The following is a 17,829-nucleotide window of genomic DNA, read 5'->3' as shown; positions in this document are numbered from 1 at the left end:
ACAAAATCATTGCCCTTTACCATGGCTGTTATTGGATGTTCACTACCTATAATATAAAAGCATACTCACAGGAACACAAAGGATTTTGACACTTAATAAAGGTCATGTTTTCCACTCCATTCGGAGCAAAATCTGAATATTGGAAGCTTAGCTTCTTTCTGTGAGCTGTCTGAAAAGACATGAAGGATTTAGCCAGGAGATTTTATGTACTACCTTTATTATTTTTGTCTATAGTAGTCATAGTTGCTCAGCACACTACAAACCTTTCATTTAAGAGGCAAAAAAGAGTTATCATCCTTTCTTTATTGGTGACAGTCAAGGGCACAGAAAAGCCATGGCCTACCTCCTCAAAAGGAATTTAAGACATATCAGTGGAACTCAGATGTCTAAATTATTCTGAAAATTAAGGTCCAAGATCACACTATTAAATCATTAAAAAGAAACCAGGCCTACTGCAAAACGGTCCTTTTCATAAAGGTATTGAAAACCTCAGCTGAAAAACTGGATTGTATAATACATTTTAAAGTTTTCATCTGAAAAAAAATTGATGAACAGATGCACATGGTACATTTTTGCAGAAAAATGAACTTTTTCGAGTCAAACTACATGGGGAGAGTAAACACATTAAAAGGACTATATCCATCTGTATATAGTTGACAGATTTCAAAAAAATATTGATTTTTTTTGTTGCTTGTATTTTCTTTATAGTGTATATAATAGTCAAAATGCTGTGTATACTAATGGAGGTGAATGAACAGCATTTGCAGATAACAGCCCTACCAGAAGTCACCATCTGTTGAGATAAATTCCTGTGTTGTACGTTGTCCTGCACTGCACCGTTAAAAGGGAGCCCTATAAAATGTTCCTGTAAACCTTAATGTTTTGAAAGCCTGTAGTCCCTGAATAAACAACAGTCAAAATCCAATATAATGTTCTCTTCTGAAAATCTACGCTCTTCGATAACAAACCTTATTTTATATACCTCAGGTTAGAAGTTATGGTTACTGTTTCCCTAGATCAGAATTCAGAACAGAAGCAGCATCTGTGGGTGCTGGTGTTCGCTTCTGCAATAAAACGTCCATTAGACAGGGCTGACCTTTGCCCTTTAATCTACTTTTGAAACATTGTAGCAGAATCTGTGAAAAGACGCAGTTCCTTTCACTGTCCCCATTAAATAACCTGTTTCTGGGCCTGCAAGTTCTCCTGGTCCCGTGTGAGGAGACACCAGTGTCTCCAGGGGGAGGGGGGAAGTGGACGAGGAGCAGGTCTGGGAGAGATCTTCTCTGCCGAGCATAATGGGGAAAAAATAGCTGAGAACCGCTGTTATGGGCCCGGGTGAGCAGATTCTCAAGTTACGTGAAAGCCCTCTAGTTCTTTTTGCTCGAGGGCTTCACCAGCAGACATACCAGCTGCTCCTTAAGCCAGCTGTTTCCTCAGCGACACCTCAGACATTTCTCCCGCTACCGCCGACCCGGTCCAGCCCTCCCAAGAGTGCTCCTTCAGCCGTTCGCCGGCCCGGTGCCTCAGGGCTCACCCTCCTGCCGGTACAGGGCCGGGCGGGAGCCATGACAACACAACGGCCTCAGCTGTGCCCCGGGGCCAGTCCGCGGCGGGGCTCTGCCTGAGGGGGTGCCTCCTCACGCTCTCGCCACGGGCCCGCCCGGCCCGTGACAGGCCGAGCGGCTCGGGCAGGTGTCTCCCGGGACGGGCGGGTGGGCGGCCGGCGGAGCGAACCCCTGCGCCTCCACAGGTGGGCATCGCACCCTTCCTTCGGGGTCAGCGGGGAGGAGGCGGCCCAAAGCCCACACGCCGCAGCCGCCCCACCGGCAGCCTCCAGCCACGGCCCCCCCGGCCCCACCACCGCCCAGGTGCCGCTCCGGCCGCGCTCCCGCGGCCCCTCCTGAGGAGCGGCGGCAGCCCTTTCGCGCATGCTCGGCGCGGGCGCCATTTTGGTAGGGCCGGGAGTTCTCCAGCGGAGCGGCGGTGGAGCTCGCTGGGCCCGGCGCGGAGGGGGCGAGGGGTGCCCGCTGCGGAGATGGCCAACATCGCGGTGCAGAGGATCAAGCGGGAGTTCAAGGAGGTGCTGAAGAGCGAAGAGGTCAGAGCCTCTCCCCCCTCCCCCTGCGCGCCGCCGCCACCACCACCACCACCACCCTCCCCCGTGTGAGCGTGGGCAGCAGTGGACGGTGCAGGCGCCCCGCCGGCCTTCGCGGGGACCCCGCACCCCCCTCGGCCCCACCTCCCCGTGCTGGAGGTGGGCCCGTCCCACGGCATCTGGAAGGGGAATGGCGATTCCTGGGGAGACGGGGGCCCGCCAGCCGTTGGGAGGAGGAGGAGGGGGCCGCAGGAAGCGCGGCGGCAGGGCCCGACGAGGCTGGGCGGGCCGGCCCCCGGCGAGGGCTCCGGGCGCTCGGTGCTCGGGAGCGCCGCCAGGCCGGAGGCCACGGGGCGGGGCGGGTGCGGCCGGCCCGGCCTCCGCGGGTACCCCCGGCACGCGCCCTCCCGCGTCCGCCCGCGCGGCACCGGGAGGGTGAGCTGGGGGTACGTGATCCCACAGATCCCCTTCAGCTGACCCCTTTGGCTCGCCAGTGCCAGAGGCTGTAGGGTGCGGGTTTAGTGTTTGGGGTTTTTTAGCGGTTGCTATTAAATCCCCATTTAGCTTCCCTCTACACAGAATTTCCTTTATCCTACTGCAGGCTTACTCACCTTCAGATGGATGCTTTTAAAGCCTCCCTCATTTCAGTCATGTTACCTCGTTTCCTGATCAGTATGTTCAGAGGTATGTGGTAGTCAGTAAGAGAGGCTGACTACTTTCAGGGCAGCAGTAAAGAAGTTCTAATCAGTTTGGGCGAATATATAGCAGTATTTGCAGGGTTGCATCAATATAGCTTTTGCTGTGTCTGTGTCTGAGTTGGTGGACGTCAGCCAGATAGGTTTTAATGGTTGTGTCGTCATTGTCGTCCTACTTGGGATGATGTTGCAGGTTAGATCCTTGTGAAATATTAATGTGAATATGTAACTCTTAAAGCTGGTGTTTCAGAAATCTGGACGTCTTCTTAGAGAAAAAATTGAGATTATAATTTTTGAAAGGTACTAATGGCTTAAGGAAAACACGTTTAGGGTAGCAGTAGTTAATGTACTTTTAAATTGTGTGCTAGCAACATTGTTGCTATACATCTTGAGCTAGCCCCTAGAAAAATGTGAGGGCCTTGTTTTACAGCTGCCTTTAGAGCCCAGGCTGATTTTGCCCAGCCATTGCACAGCAAATACAGAATTGCATGGAGACCAAGAGAAATTTCTAGGTGGATACCTTTATACCAATGTTAGAGAATGTAGACCTCATACTCCGTATAACCAGCTGATACTGTGGAAACAAAGAAGTCTATTTGGAAGTGCTTTCTAAAGGCTTCAAAACCATTTCCCTTTGCTTTATGTAGAAAACAAAAAAAGAAACCTTAACTTACATAGGTTTTGAGGGAGGTGAATGGTAAATTTTCTTACTGTAAAGGTTGGATCCAGTGTGCACATTTTTGATTATTTCTATTTGTTTAGTCTGCAGGACTTAGTTACAGAATTTTGGAAATGGATATTATTATAAAATAGCCTTTGAGATGCCTTAAGCTAGCCAGAAAAAAGGTCATAATTCTTATGAAAGTCAATTAATGGAATTTCAAAATCATAGTACAGCAGACTCTTGACATTTCTTTTTCTTCTGTCATTAGCAAGCTACGTAAGCATCATGATATATTAGTAGTATAAATTTACTGTTTACAGACTGTATTAACTCCCATGTGTTGAATGCAAAATTTCAGCATTACTCAAGGGTTATCAAAGTTGCAAGCAAAGGTTTTTTGTGAATGTTTATACTTCCAGGGCAGTCAAACTATGGTGTCATTATCATTGGGTGTGAAAACATGTAGAGTGGGATGATGAATGAAGGTCTAACTAAATACTACAAATAACATAACAAAAAAAAAAAAGCGTTTTCTTACTAAAATTATTATTAAACCTGGTTTCTTCAAAAGGAAATAAATCTTTTTACTGAATAGCAATGCTAAATTTTTTTTTTGGAGGTTTGTAAGTCCCTCTCTGAAAGCAAAGTGGCTCACATTATCTGTTCTTAAATTATTCCTGATTTAATGCTTTGAACTACTTGAAGGGCAGCCCCCCCCCCCCCTTTTCCTTATAGATGTAACAGGAGCACAAATGCCTCAGAAGGGGGTAGGCACACAGGGAGAAAAGTACATAGGAAGTTTGTTCTCTGTCTTTTTCCACTACTCACCTTTGTGCTGAAATAGAGTGATGGAACCATTAAAAGAGAGCAGCTGGATGAGTTATTCCTTCTGCATTTGAAGTACATGTTGGAAGTGCTAAATTTCAAATGAAGAAAGAATTCTGTAAAGTGTGTTTATCCTTGCTAAGGATAAGGATCTATAAATCCTTGCTACACAGGACTAAATATACTTTTCATATTACTTAGCACTTCCTTTTTCCTTGAACGCAATTTCTGGGAAGTAACTAAAATGTGAAACATGCTCTCTGGTTTACAGAAAAGAGATGAAGGATCTTCCATATTTCTAAGTTGAGTCTGGGACTTCTTGAGTGTTTTGCAAAAGTATTTAAAGTCTTTTCACACTTGAGGAAGAGAAAAGTGCTTCTGCTCTGCTTCCTTTATTATTTGTAGTCTTGTTATATACATGACATTACGTTAAGAAGTAGGGTATTGTTTATTTAAGAGAGATACCTGTAACTTTTCATCTCTTAAATATTTGAATTAAATAGATAAAACTAACTAAAATTCCTTTGTCAGAAGTGCTCTCTAAAGTATGATATTTAAACTTCTTACTTTTGTGTGTGGAGAGAGCTTTACAGTTTAAGGTAGGTGAGGTATTGTGCATCCGTAACAAAGATGAAGTTGTTAAGGTTAGATAGTAACTTCGCAGGTTAAGTATGTGTAGGCAAGGGATCAGATGTTCCACTTTCTCCTTGTTCTGTCATTTCATTAATCTGTTATCTTGTTGGTTTTATGGGCTGAAATTCTAAAGCTACAAAATGTATGTTGAACAAAAGTATGAAGCTGCAGCATGATGGAGAAACCAATGAAGGGGTAAAAGGAAAATAGTATCCTGCTTTTACTAAGTAGGAAAAAGTTTTAGTGAAGGTTAGCTGGTGTTATTTTTAGATTAAGTTACTGGAAGGCTGCATTGGGTAGCCAAATCCTTACCTGCTCTCTGTTTATAAGTAGCTGTCTTATGAAAGGGAAAACTTGCCTGGCATTTAATAATGAATAGAAACATATTGAAAAATCTTGTGATCACTTAAAGATTGATGCTGAGACATGTTGTAATTGATCAGGTATGTTAAACATTACATGTGACTTGTTTGGTGTAATTTAAAAAAGGAACAGTGTTTGCTTTGAAGAAATTATACTATGCTAGCAGTGAAGGATTCAGTGTTTAATTGGCCATCCAGTTTCTTTTATCATGTGGAAATACAAGGTGTTTTCTACTAATTGATACCTTTTGCAGTGAAGACTCTATTCTGATATTGATGGTGACACATTGGGAAGCATAGCTTCTTTCTAGCAAGAAGAGAATTGCTGGTATATCTACCATGAAATGTTCTTCTCTTACAAGTATCAAGAGACATTTATGGCAGGTAAATCCAGGTAGAGCTGAGAGTAAAGTAAGCTCAGTTGCAATTATGGAGTATGAATCTCTTCATGAACAGATATCTGAAGTAGCAGTGTAAATTTGCAAGTTGCTTGAACCCAAAACAGCATTCAAGTGAAGATAGTAGGTTAACAACAAAAACTTCAAGTACTTGATTTCCAAGAAGGAAATGAGTGTTTGTTTCAGAGTCTGCTATGTGTTTCAGTGATTTACAGACAAAAGGGAAGGGAAAATAGCTGTAATCTGCCATACCTTTCTTAGACTTGTAAAGACCTACTGAGTAGCTCTCATGTTGGCTTTTATCATTGCCTGTAGTAGTCTTGTGATTTATGTCAGTATATAGCAAGATACTGAGTAACATCTCTGAAAATGTTTTTGCTGTTTGGAAAAGCCACAGGTATTTAATCTTCAGGCTCATAAAAACTTCATTGCTTTAGTTTGTTTATATTTGGGCAGTCTTGGGTGCTAGATACTGAATCCACTAATGTGGAAACTTCTGGTTGTAATTGTACTTTAGTGTTAGTAGGGTTCTTGTTTTTCTTCCTATTTATCACGTAGAAGCAATGCAGGTATTTATAAGAATGAAATTTCTTCTGTTATGGTTCCTGAGTCAGCAACATGTATTTTTTAAACAGTATCCATTTTATGGTGATACATGTGCTTAACCTTCGAATTGTAAGAACAGTCACACTGAAGTCAGTAGAAGTTTAGTGAGTGCAGTGTGATTGTTGTCATTGTTTAATTCCAGGGGGCAGCTAAGTACTGTGCACCTGCTCAATCAGATCCCCCCACTCCCCACAATGGGCTAGGAAGAATTGGAAAAAAGATAAAACCCATGAGTTAAGATAAGAGCAGTTTAATAATTTAAATAAAGTCAAATACAGTAAAAATAATGAATAGGGAGGTTACAAAAAGAGAGAGAGGAATAAAACTGGAGGAAGACAAGGGATGCCCAGTGCAATTACTCACCACCTGTTCATCTGTTCTGAGCCCATCCCAGCAGCAGTCAGCAGCTCCCAGCCAATCCCCCCAGTTTCTATACTGAGTGTGACATTCTGTGGGATGGAACATCCCTTAGGCCAGTTTAGATCGGCTGTCCTGGCCATGCACCCTCCTGGCTTCCTGTGCCTGTGCTCACTGGCAGAGCATGGGAAACTATAAAGTCCTTGACTTAGAGTAAGCTATACCCAGCAACATCAGTGTGTTATCAACATTATTCTCAGACTAAATCCAAAACCCAGCCCTGTATCAGCTACTAGGAAAAAAATTCACTCTGTCCCAGCCAAAACCCAGGACAACTGTGTGAAAAAAGCTTGTGTGTCCTCAGTCGATGAAAAGGCATAAAGGTAAAAAAAGGTGCAAACAGAAGAACGTTTAAAGTGTCATTATTATTTTGGTACCAGCCTCTCAGAAGGCCTGCATATGACTTAAAAAGTGTGTGAAGAGGGTTTTAGCACACTGAAGCTGGGGGCTGCTGTGCAAAAAGGAATCTTAGGCTGGAAAAATGAATGTCCTGGCAGGAATCTTTTGAAGTTCAGCTAAGGTAGGTGCCAAGTCCTACACCTGGGAGGAAGTAATTCCATGCATCCATATGTATAGTTGGGAGACTGACTGGAAACAAAGCAGTCTAGCAGGAAAAGAACTTCATGACCTAATGAAAAGCAAGTTGAACATGATGTTGGCAAGGAAATCCAACCACATACTGGATTGCATTAGCAAGAATATAGTCAGTGGGTTGTGAGAAGTGATTCTTCACTTCTGTTCTGTGCTTGAGAGAACATGTGTGGTGTTCTGTGTTCAGATACATACACAAATGAACTGAGCAGAAAATTGTCAAGGTGGTTAAGGGACTGGAGCACAAGATGTGTTAGAAAACGATGAAAGAGTTGATGTTGTTGAGAGAACTGTTGAGAGGGACATCTTCCTATTATCTATAAATACCTAATGAGAGACTCCTGAGAAGAGCCAGACTTGTCTCAGAAGTGCATGGGAATATGGTAAGAGGTGGCAGACACAAGCTGGAACATTGGAAATTCTGACCAGACACTGGGGGGAAAAAATTACAATGGTAGTAGTCAAACATTTAAGCAGCGTGATCAGCAAGCTTGCAGAATCTCTGTGCTTGGAGTTCAAAACTCAGCAAATTCCTAAACAACCTGCTCATATTGGACCTGCTTTGAGCAGGAGGAAGAGACTAGAAGCCACCCAGTTGTCTCTACCTGCATGATTACAGAATCTCTAGTATAAGTTTGGTTTTTAATTACTGTTTCTCTTTGTCAGAGAAAACATAAAAGGGTTCCAACTCAGTCGCCACATCTGGTAAAACCTTTCCCTGTAAACAAATAGAAAAATTTTAAAGCAGACCATTTATTTTTAATTTAAAAGTTTTCACTATTGTATGACAATAGTGAATCCTCTTCAAATTGGAGGCTGGGTTTTTCTGGTAGATGCAATGCTGTCAGGGTTTTTATATTGAACAAGTTTTGGTTTGGAACCCTGAAAGTAGAACAAATACAAGATTTGTACTACTTCTTTAAGCTTCATTTCTCTGAAATGTGAAGATTATCTTAACTTTCAAATAGTTATTTGTGAGATCTTTGATACATTGCCAAAAATAATTTTGTCTGCTGTGTTTTTAGCCATGCCTACAGTTTTAGGCAAGACAAGGTTTAGACCTGTTTCCTATAACTGCATAAAAAGAATAGTGAAACGCCATTACTGTGCATCTTTGGTTTTCTTAATCCTATCTGTGGTGTGTTGGTTATATCATCTAGTTTCTACTGGGAAATAATGGAGAACAGTTCTGTATGTCTTTGCCATCAAACAAGTTTGTCCATAAGTGGTGAGAAAATTGCATGTTATTCTCACATCTGGGATGATATTTCAGAATTATTAGGTTATTTATAGTTAACACCCCTTTACCTGAACCTTCAGCTGTTTCTCAAGTTCGGTGAATATAATACCAGTGCACTTTTAGGGTCAGTATTATGTAGAGACTAATCAGTACTAGTATTAGGAATACTACTTAAGTATGTGATTTAAAATATACAATGTCAGTGATCATTTAACCAGACGTATGAGTTTGCCAAGTACTGGTAGTGGGAATATTTGTGCAGAGAAGGCTAGATCTATTGTGTTTTTCCGTGTCAGTTGGTGACTTTTTTTATGTTATTGTGTATCCAGTTGGGTCCAGATTTCTAGTGAGTGGTCTGCAGATCAGTTGGCAGAATCCTAAAGATTTTGGAAGTGGAAAACAGAAAAACTTAAGTCTGCATTGGAGTCAGACTCATTTGGTTGTTTTTGTTCAAGTCATAAAAACCTGAGGAAGGAGAGCAGTCCCTGGTTACAGGAGTGGATTAGTCAGTTTAGGATGAGGGGATAGATTGTAACTGGTGATGGTACCCTCTGATAAAAACCCTCTGTGGACCTAAAGCTGTGCTAAAAATTAGCCAATCCTTTACCAATTCCAGTCTTGCATTCATTTTTCTGTGCTTGTTTCCAGGAGTTTGGTTTTAATAGAAAGGAAGTGTACAAGTCCTAAGGTTAGTTCACTTTATGTAGTATGAGATTTAAATAAAGTTAACATTTTATCGTAGTAAATTTGTGTAAGTATAAACTGCAAGAAAGTGCTGGTTAACAGTCCAGTGGTCTTTATTTTGCATTAAGCTAGTGCAATTACTTAGAGTAGTTCTTAAATTATTTACCTGTTAAATGGTTTTTAGATTCCTAGATTCCATAATCCTAATAAGGACTGTTGCCATTATTATACTTCATTACTTTTACAGTAATAATTGTTGCTGGTATTAAATTGAGAAAATGCTTTAGGTTAAAGTTTATCATTAAGATGCAGGCTATCTTTTTGTCTTTGACAGGCTAAGTAAAATTGCTGCAATTTAGATATAGAAAAGGAATCAATTTGGCTATTTTATGGCAAAGAGTAGGAATTTTGGCAAGTAATATTCTATATGACACTCTAGGGACATTTCACAGAATCACTGAATATTCTGAGTTGGATGTAGTCCACTTCTGCAGTCTTGACTTACCCAGCATTTTCCTTGGAGATTATCTCAATGTTAATATTTGTAATATCTGAGTTGGGGCACTTGAATATGTTTGCCCTGAGTATTTAACAAAATAGTATCTACATAAATAAAGTATCTCTATGAGTAGCAAAAATAACTTTCTTTGAGTACCAGATCTGTTTAATCTAGTGTATTGCAACAGAATTCTGCTAAAGTAATGGATTGCTCCTGTCTATCCTTCAAAGTGTCTGCACAGGGGGGAGATACTGTGAATGTCAATGGCTACAGAAGAAGCTCCATTCAGTGTTACGCTTTATTGGACACTGTAAAAGTCACTCCTGCAGTATAACTCCAGTTTGGCTATGCCAACGTCTAAGAGAGCTCATCCTGAGCTCAGGCCTCATCCTGAGTGTTATTCTTCTGTTGGATTGCTAATAGGGGCTGTCCTGTCTACCTTGTCACAAAACACATAGGAAATTAGTTGAACTTCATTATTTCATAATTTTTATTCATTAGGAGCCAATATGATCAACAGTTCAGATTGGGAAAGACTAATGAAAGATTGTAAGTATTTTAAGCCTTTTAAAAAGGCAAGTTTAAGGTTACATGCCTTCAGATTCTAAATACATCTATAGAGTGTTTCAGGAAGGGAGGAAGAAACTCAAACCCACAAATACATTAGTCCGTATTTTACTTAAACAGGTATTTTAGCTCAAGCTGAAAATATTTCACTTTTTATTTTTAGCTGAAAAGGAACTGTGAGAAAGTATTTTTTAGTTTTTGCTGTGTTAGGATGTGTGTGTGTTGAAGTACAGGAGGATGTGATGGAATAAGGTAGCATACATGAATGGAAATCGTATTATATTTTCTTCAGAGGCTCTTAGAGCTGTCATGGTGTTTAGGTAAGCCCTTCCACTTTGGAATAAGGATGTCCATGTGGGAAGCTAGTACAGACAAACTGTTCTTTTCGCTAGACTTCAAGCTCTGCGACTGTGAGTGAGTTAGCATGATCAATTTAAAATGAACGGAATCCTGTGATTCCTTTATATGTAGATTTGCTAACCTAAGATACATGGAATTGACTGCAGAGTGTGCTTCAAATGGTTTTGTATGTTCATAAAATGACTAATTCAAAGAACAGTTCAAAATGATTATTAAAGCATGCTTTATCTGCAGGGTATTTCAGTTCTACATCAGAAACAGAACCATGCATAAAAAGATAAGAAAAATGCATCTTTTCTTTCCCTCCTTACTTTTCTGAAGGGAGCAGGAGTCCTTTGCACTATGCCCACACTGATGTCAATTATCTTAGTAGGCTCAGATCACATTTGGGTAACTCTTGCACGCAATTTATGCTCTGTAAGATACTGTAAGTATCATGCATAGCTCGACATAGCCTGTGCAGGGGCCCTTAGAGGAGTACAGGAGAGTACGTATGCAGTTGTGTACACACCGTTCATGGCACAGCTTCACCAGTTTAACCACACTATCCCTTAGTGAGACAAGCAATGGCTATGTAACTGCGCTTAGGGCTTATGCCAGAAGAGCTGTGTCAGTTACACCTCTGGTCTCCCTGACTGATGCAATGGTTTGGTCAGAAATAGTTTAGACAGACACTAGAGATGAAGTTTCAGAATTCTTTTAACTAGTCCTAAGGCAGTTCCAGGAAGCAGTGTCACATTCCTCTTCCAGACTCATCTCTTCTTCCTACTTTTGTTCTCCTTCCCTGACTTGCGGTGTTCAGTGGCGAATCAAATCAGGGGTTGTGTTAAAATGAAAGAACTGTCTTGCTAATATGTGTTTATTTCAGTTGTTTACTATGCAGCTGTGTGAATGCTTACACAAAATTTTACCCTCTCCTTGACATTAATTCTGCAATCAGAAGGGAAGTAGGACCTTGGCCGCTGTTAGACTGGCTTAAGGTGCTGTGAAAGTACAGTCTCTTAAGTGTTTTGGTAGAGAGATGTTTTAACAGCTGAACATTAGCAGGAATGGGTATTTACCTACCTTAAATTTAAAAAAATTCTACTAAAACTTTGTGGTGCTTCAGGTCTAACTCTTGAAGAATGAAGATGGTTTTAATATTTGAGATGTTTCGAGTTCTGACAGGAAAAAAATATCGCTCAGTATTGACCTTGTATATTGTGATAAATATGAAAATTCTAGACTGTCTAATCACTAGTAATACAGAATTCACACAGTATTCATACTTGTAGCTCCTTAGATACATTAAAATACAAGATACTTATTAGTGACATAGTATTTTGATCGGTAAATGAAACAAATAGTATGAAAAACAATGTCACCTAGTTTTACTAGAACAGATATAACCCTAGAAAATATATGTTAATATGGGGGGATGAAATAGAATGTGAAATTTGGTAGAACTTCCATGACTGAAACTATTTATAGGTTTAAAGAACATGGGAGCATTTAAGGAAATGCATTTCTTGGCATTAACCCTTTCTTGTCTAGAAAACTGCTCTTTAATGTGCTGTTGATGGAAGTGTTTCTTCTCTTTGCCCTGCCCCAGCCTCTGGCGTTGCTCTGTGCTTTGAAGGTCAGCAGGCGCTTGCTCTAGAATGCAGATGTGATCTGCTGATCTCAGCTGCTAGTGCAGCGTGTGTACTTCATAGCACTGTGGTAATTATGTGGCACTTCTGCTTCTCTTAATAATAACAGGCTCAGGATATGCACTTTGGCTTTTAAGCTGGAGTGAGTCTGAAGGAGTATTTTGGAAGTATTGAACTATTCCCTCTTGCTTTGGTAGCTCTTTGAGGGGGTGGCAGTGGGGATTATAAAACTTTTTTTTTTTTTTTTTTTTTGTAAGTTGAATTTGCCGTTTTGCCACATGACAGTGCACTGCACTTTGCTTCCTAGTTGAGTGACACCTCCTCCCTTTTTTATGCTTTCCTATTTCTTGTGAAAGAGGGAACTGAGTGGATCCAGTGTACTTACTCTGGCCTACTCTGGGGTAGCAAGGGGCTTAAGAAGGGAATGCTAGTTTGAAAAGAAGGGAGATGAGAGTCTGGTATTGACTTCTAAGACAGCAGCTGAAGAGACAAGCTTTTATTAAAAACCTTCCTGGCATGTCAGTGAAGTAGGGAGACCTGAACCATTTGGACTAAGTTCAGAATGGTACCTTAGCAAAAGAGCATAAGAAAATAGCAAGATAAATATTGCAAAACAAAAATTCCTTTGAATGTTTATCCACAGATTTGCAAAGACTTAGTAAATAGGATAAGAATGATGAACTTGGTTTTGTTTTTTAATTTATTTAAATAATTGTTTTAGGGAGTAAATTAATGCTGAAATATCGGAGCCTTTTGCTCAAAACAAGTTGACTCAGAGTACCTATGGCCTTGTGCAAAAATCATCTTATGGATTTCACTGGGATAATCAGGTGATCTTTTTCTGTAAATCTGGTGAGATATGTTCATGCCAGATTTTGATGTAGAATAAGACTGTTGGGTTAGAATATAAAATGGGTGTGAGTGTAAAAAAAGTTTATAAAGTAGTAGTAACTCTATAGTATAACAATTAAGTTTTGCTAGCATGGCTTCAGACTAGGATGAAGAATTTCTCATTTAATTGGGCTTATTAAATATTGAACTTTGTAATGTCAGTATAAAATGTTTGGATGTTCAAAAGTACCTTCTTCACATTTGTAAGTTATGGTTATAATAAAGAAGTAACTACATTTTTATTATATTTTAGGTAGGTTCAAAAGTGGTTATTGCCAATTTACCTCATGGATGAATCAATAATTTTAAAATCCTGTCGGAAAGATAAAGAAGTAATTTTATTTTGGTTCTGTGACTGGGGAAACAATTAGTGATTGAAAACATTTTGAAATCAAAAAAACCTCCTTCACAAACTTTGTCCTTAGTTTAGAAGATTCCAGAGAAAATTTTCAAGTTTATTCCTTAATCTTTGCTGAAATTTTTGCATGTACATTCTTTAAGATTTTTGCCACTTCCTTAAAACTCTTTCTTAATGTGTAAGGGGCAAGTCTTAAAGTCCTGAGTTTTAATACGTAGCTGATTTTAGTGCAATGTTTATATGCATCGTTTATCACATATATTTGTCTTTTCAGGTTAGTTTTTTCTGGTTTCGTTTTGTTTATATATATACACACGCATTTGTTTCTAGTTTTCTGAGTTATCTTCTGTAAAGCAAAGTAAATTAACAAAAAATAATGGTACTTGATCCAATATAGAGTATGTTCCCCTTCAGTATAGAGTATGTTCCCCTTGAGACTGAAGAAAATATTTTTATAAGACCAGTAAAATCACAGACGGTAGGTAATTAATTCCTGTATGGAATAGCAGGGTTTTGTAATTTTGTTTGGTTTGGTTTGGTTTTGTTGGTTCTTTTTGTTGTTGAAGTTTTTTTTCCCACATACAATGTAATTTAGAAGTAGCCATTAGGTTTTAAATTCCAGATCTAATTCTGTTTAAGGTGATTTTGTATGTGTTATCTTTTGTTTTTATAAATCCTATTTACCACCTTGGCCCTTATACCCAAAGATACTTGATAGGACTTTACATGGAGTGTTTGACTATGTCAGGAGAGACAGACCTAGAACATGCAAATAGCAGTTTGACACTACTTCATTATTTTTAAAAGAACATGCGAAGTTATTAATATTGCTAATACACATTATTTTGTTTTTTAGTTTTGACACCAGTAGTTGAAAACATAGTATGTTTGTTAATGGATGCATTTATGTTTCTATAGAGTAATTTATTATACAGGGATTGAAGAGCTAATGTGAAGATATTGTCCTGGTGGGAGTAAGTAGAGCTGGTTGGTTCTAGGAAAACTTCACTCAAAACTTTTTTTGTATGTCATGATCATCCAGTATTAAGTTTATGATGTTTGGAAGCCATGGCTGACATGGAAATGTGAGAGATTTATTTGGAGTTTGGGTTTGTTTGTGGTTTTTTTGCTTCAACTCAAGAGAGTTCAACACATGTCAAGACTGCTGGCTATGTAATTAGAGAAAAATTAATTAGAAACATGTTATTCTCTCAGTTTTAGTTCAACCTACCAGTATCTGTCCATACATCACCAGCTCTGATAATAGGCATTTTTATGCTGATTGCTTGAGATTGACGCTCTGGTAGTTTCCTTATCAAAATAACTGAAGAATTTGGAGGGTTTTTTAGAAGGCATAAAAAGTTCTGTTGTAATTATAATTCCTATTTCTAAAAAAGCTATTTGCTCTACTTCAGTCTTTATGAAGTAGACTTACACAGGATCAAACTTAGAATATATAATTTTCTGCTTTTAGTAAATATAGTAAATAGTATTTTGTTTGTGAAAAATAAAATTTAGAAGAACAATGCACTTTTTAATAACTTATCTTAGTATGCTCTTTTTTGTTGATATGTAATGGTTTTGTCTGTTTTTTTATGTCAAGGAAAACACTGGATTTTTAAGAGTAGAGGTACTGGACTAGTGAAGAGGATAATAGGCCACGAAGAAATGAAAGAGGTTTCTAAAGGCAGGTTGAAGAAGAGAGAAGGAAATGGTATTGAAAGCTCAGGAAAAAGGTTGGATTTCCTGCAGAAAACAGACAGGCCCTCAGATTGGGCAGGCCCTCTTTATTAAAGCCTGTAGACTATGGTGAGTAAGGAGAACAGAAGAGCTTGTTGTCTGCTGAGAGTAATATTATAAAGTCCAGAGCTGCTCTCTGAAATTATTTTAGTAGAAGTGAGGATGTGTGTTTATGTCTTCACAGTGGCAGAACTTACTCTTCACATTTTCTGGTGGAGTGGATTGTGTGTTTGCAAGGAAGTTACTCAAATATAAAATTAGACAGTATGATTCTAGATTTTTTAAAGAGAGAGCAGGTGAAGACAAATCAAATATTATCAATCAATGGTTACTGTGATAAATGTGATTGAGTGTCCTATCTTTGGAAGATGCACACAGAATGACACTTCATGAAGGATTGATTCATTTCGGTTTCTTTTTAGAGATAAAGCTTTTAGTAGTGAATAAAAGAGCATAATATGAATCTTCCCCTTGTCTGCATCATACTTTTAGTTTAATCTCTTATGCTTGGGTTTAGTTTCCAGAAGGCAGAATAAAATTGGTTAAGCATGATTATAGCATTGCAGAAACAATCTTAGCAGTTGAGTTGGTCTAAAAGATAACAAATCTTTTGACTAGACCCTAGTGTGAATTAAAGGATGCATTTAAAAAGAAAAATGGCTATGCATAATCCATCTAGACTATCAAGAAAAAAAAGAGGGAATGGCATAATGCATTCTCTTGCACGATGCAAGGGGAAATTGTTGCATCAATTTTCCTTTCTCTCTGTCTTGTGTTCTGTTTGTCATTTGGATTTTTTTGATCGGTCTCGATCAAAATAATTTTCAGGTGTGATATTGGAAAGTTCTGCTAGTATTGGACTTGAAGATTTCTAGAAAAGGATTTTGCTGATGGATTTCTGGGCATTGCATTGTTACAGAATTCAGCTCTGAAATTATGGAAATAAATGCTACGAGTAATGGCATGGCTCATATTTCAGGAATTGCTAGCTCAGTGATTTAGTCACTAAATTGTTGCTGGATCAACAGGAGGTGATGCTGTTTTAGACTTGGTGTGGAAGCATATTGAGGTCTTTGTAGAACTGCTTCTGGAAAATCACCTTGGGATGTGAGATCACAAGTTGATTCATAAATTCTGTGCTAAGGTTACTGGTGTTAGAGAATTTTTGAAGACCACTGTTGTTGGTAGAGGTGGAGACCAGGGATTTATTCTGTTAGAATTGCTAAAATTAAGTAATTTTATCCTACACAATCCTCATTAAAGAGAAATATTGTAGGAAAACACTCCAGATTTAATTTGATTAATAATCACTTTGGTGCTATTTCTCCAGGATGAAGGATAAAGCAATACTTGTCAAGGTGAAGCTGAGCTGAACCTTGAAAAGTGTCAGAATAGCATGAAAAAAACATCTTCAGCTATACGAAGAAAAAAATAATTTGGTATATGGAAGACATGGTAGAATTTAAGCATAAATACAAAATAAATTAACCTGCAATAAAACAGTGCAGTATTGCCTGTATTAGTTTTTCCATAAGGTGCTGTGCACAGCAAATAAGGGCATGGAGACAGCTACAGCTGTAGTAATAGAAGCAGTCATCTCAAAGTGGAGAACCAGGATCACTGACTCTTGGAAGAAACTGATCTTAGTGACAGACTGTGTGTTTGATTGCTTTTAAACAAATTCATGGAGTTGGGAAGGATTTGTTGTGAAAAACTGCTAGTGTTGTACTAATTGAAACTGAATATGAAGGAAACTATCCAGGCTGCTACAAGAGTGTGTAAGAGGTCACTGAAGAAAACTAGAATGCTAAGTAGAAAATGAAGCAAGCTGCAGCATCGATTAACCATAGATTGTATCATTGAAATTCATCCTGTTTGCTATTAATACGGTCCTCTAAATGAAAAGTTATTTGCAAAGGACAAGAACTCCTGCTGTCAAGGTGGCCTTTGCCAGGTGATGTGCGCAGAGGGAGAGCAGGAGAAGCTCAGCTGAGGTTCAAGTGACTGCAGTACCTGCACAGGTAGTTACAGTGACTCACCTGTATTGGTCATTTAAACCAAGCAGTGTGCTGCTTTGGGAATGAAGAGTCCATGCACAGGGGCAGTACATCTGACAAAGCACTGTGCAGTCAGTGGAGAGGAGAAAAACTTCTGCAGGAATCTTTCCTGGGACTCTTGTCACTTGATCTGAGCCTCGTGTCACACTGCCATGAAAAAGACAGATTTCGTCTTTCTTAGGTTATGCTGGTTGTGATGTATCTTCAGTGAGTGCAACAGAGTGCTCATGGCACAGATTCTGAGGCATCATCTAAATTTGTTTATGCAGGGCTGGTTAGGTGGTCATGGGACATAGGAGAGAACCTTTTTAAAAAAATCAGTATGGTGAGATTAGAATTTCAGCTTGTTTAAAGCAAAATTAAGGCTGGAAAACCAGTGTAAACGTGATACATTTTGCAAGGTGAATAAATACTAGATATATGAAAAACTTGTTAAAGCTGGGAAACAATGCTGTCACAGGTGGGCATAAATAGATTGTAACTTCTAATTGTACTTCAGAAAGCTTTTAAAATCGT

The 17,829-nt window shown here is 39.2% G+C and overlaps 2 protein-coding genes across 7 annotated transcripts in view; one reads left to right on the top strand and one right to left on the bottom strand.

Annotated features, from left to right (window-relative positions):
* Positions 1-2,758, bottom strand: part of SMIM14 (small integral membrane protein 14) — a 54,856-nt gene extending 52,098 nt beyond the window's left edge. For 2 of the 4 annotated variants that reach the window (XM_053975200.1, XM_053975204.1), the window contains exon 1: positions 1,407-1,515. The gene's annotated coding sequence lies outside the window, so the exon portion shown is untranslated. Of the gene's footprint in view, positions 1-69; positions 170-1,406; positions 1,516-2,706 lie in introns of those variants that run through there. The other 2 variants (XM_053975201.1, XM_053975202.1) reach the window with 2 other exon arrangements.
* UBE2K (ubiquitin conjugating enzyme E2 K) overlaps positions 1,585-17,829 on the top strand; it is a 44,766-nt gene continuing 28,521 nt past the window's right edge. Inside the window, exons 1-2 of one of the 3 annotated variants that reach the window (XM_053975196.1) lie at positions 1,663-2,098; positions 15,120-15,325. In XM_053975196.1, the coding sequence (XP_053831171.1) occupies positions 15,323-15,325 (3 nt within the window). In that variant the 5' untranslated portion in view covers positions 1,663-2,098; positions 15,120-15,322. Of the gene's footprint in view, positions 2,099-15,119; positions 15,326-17,829 lie in introns of all 3 variants that reach the window. The other 2 variants (XM_053975195.1, XR_008436689.1) reach the window with 2 other exon arrangements.

This window comes from Vidua macroura, chromosome 4, assembly GCF_024509145.1.
Source record: "Vidua macroura isolate BioBank_ID:100142 chromosome 4, ASM2450914v1, whole genome shotgun sequence".
NCBI classification, from domain to species: domain Eukaryota; kingdom Metazoa; phylum Chordata; class Aves; order Passeriformes; family Viduidae; genus Vidua; species Vidua macroura.
Note: the sequence above shows the minus strand (reverse complement) of the source record. Positions and strands in the feature narration are given on the sequence as shown.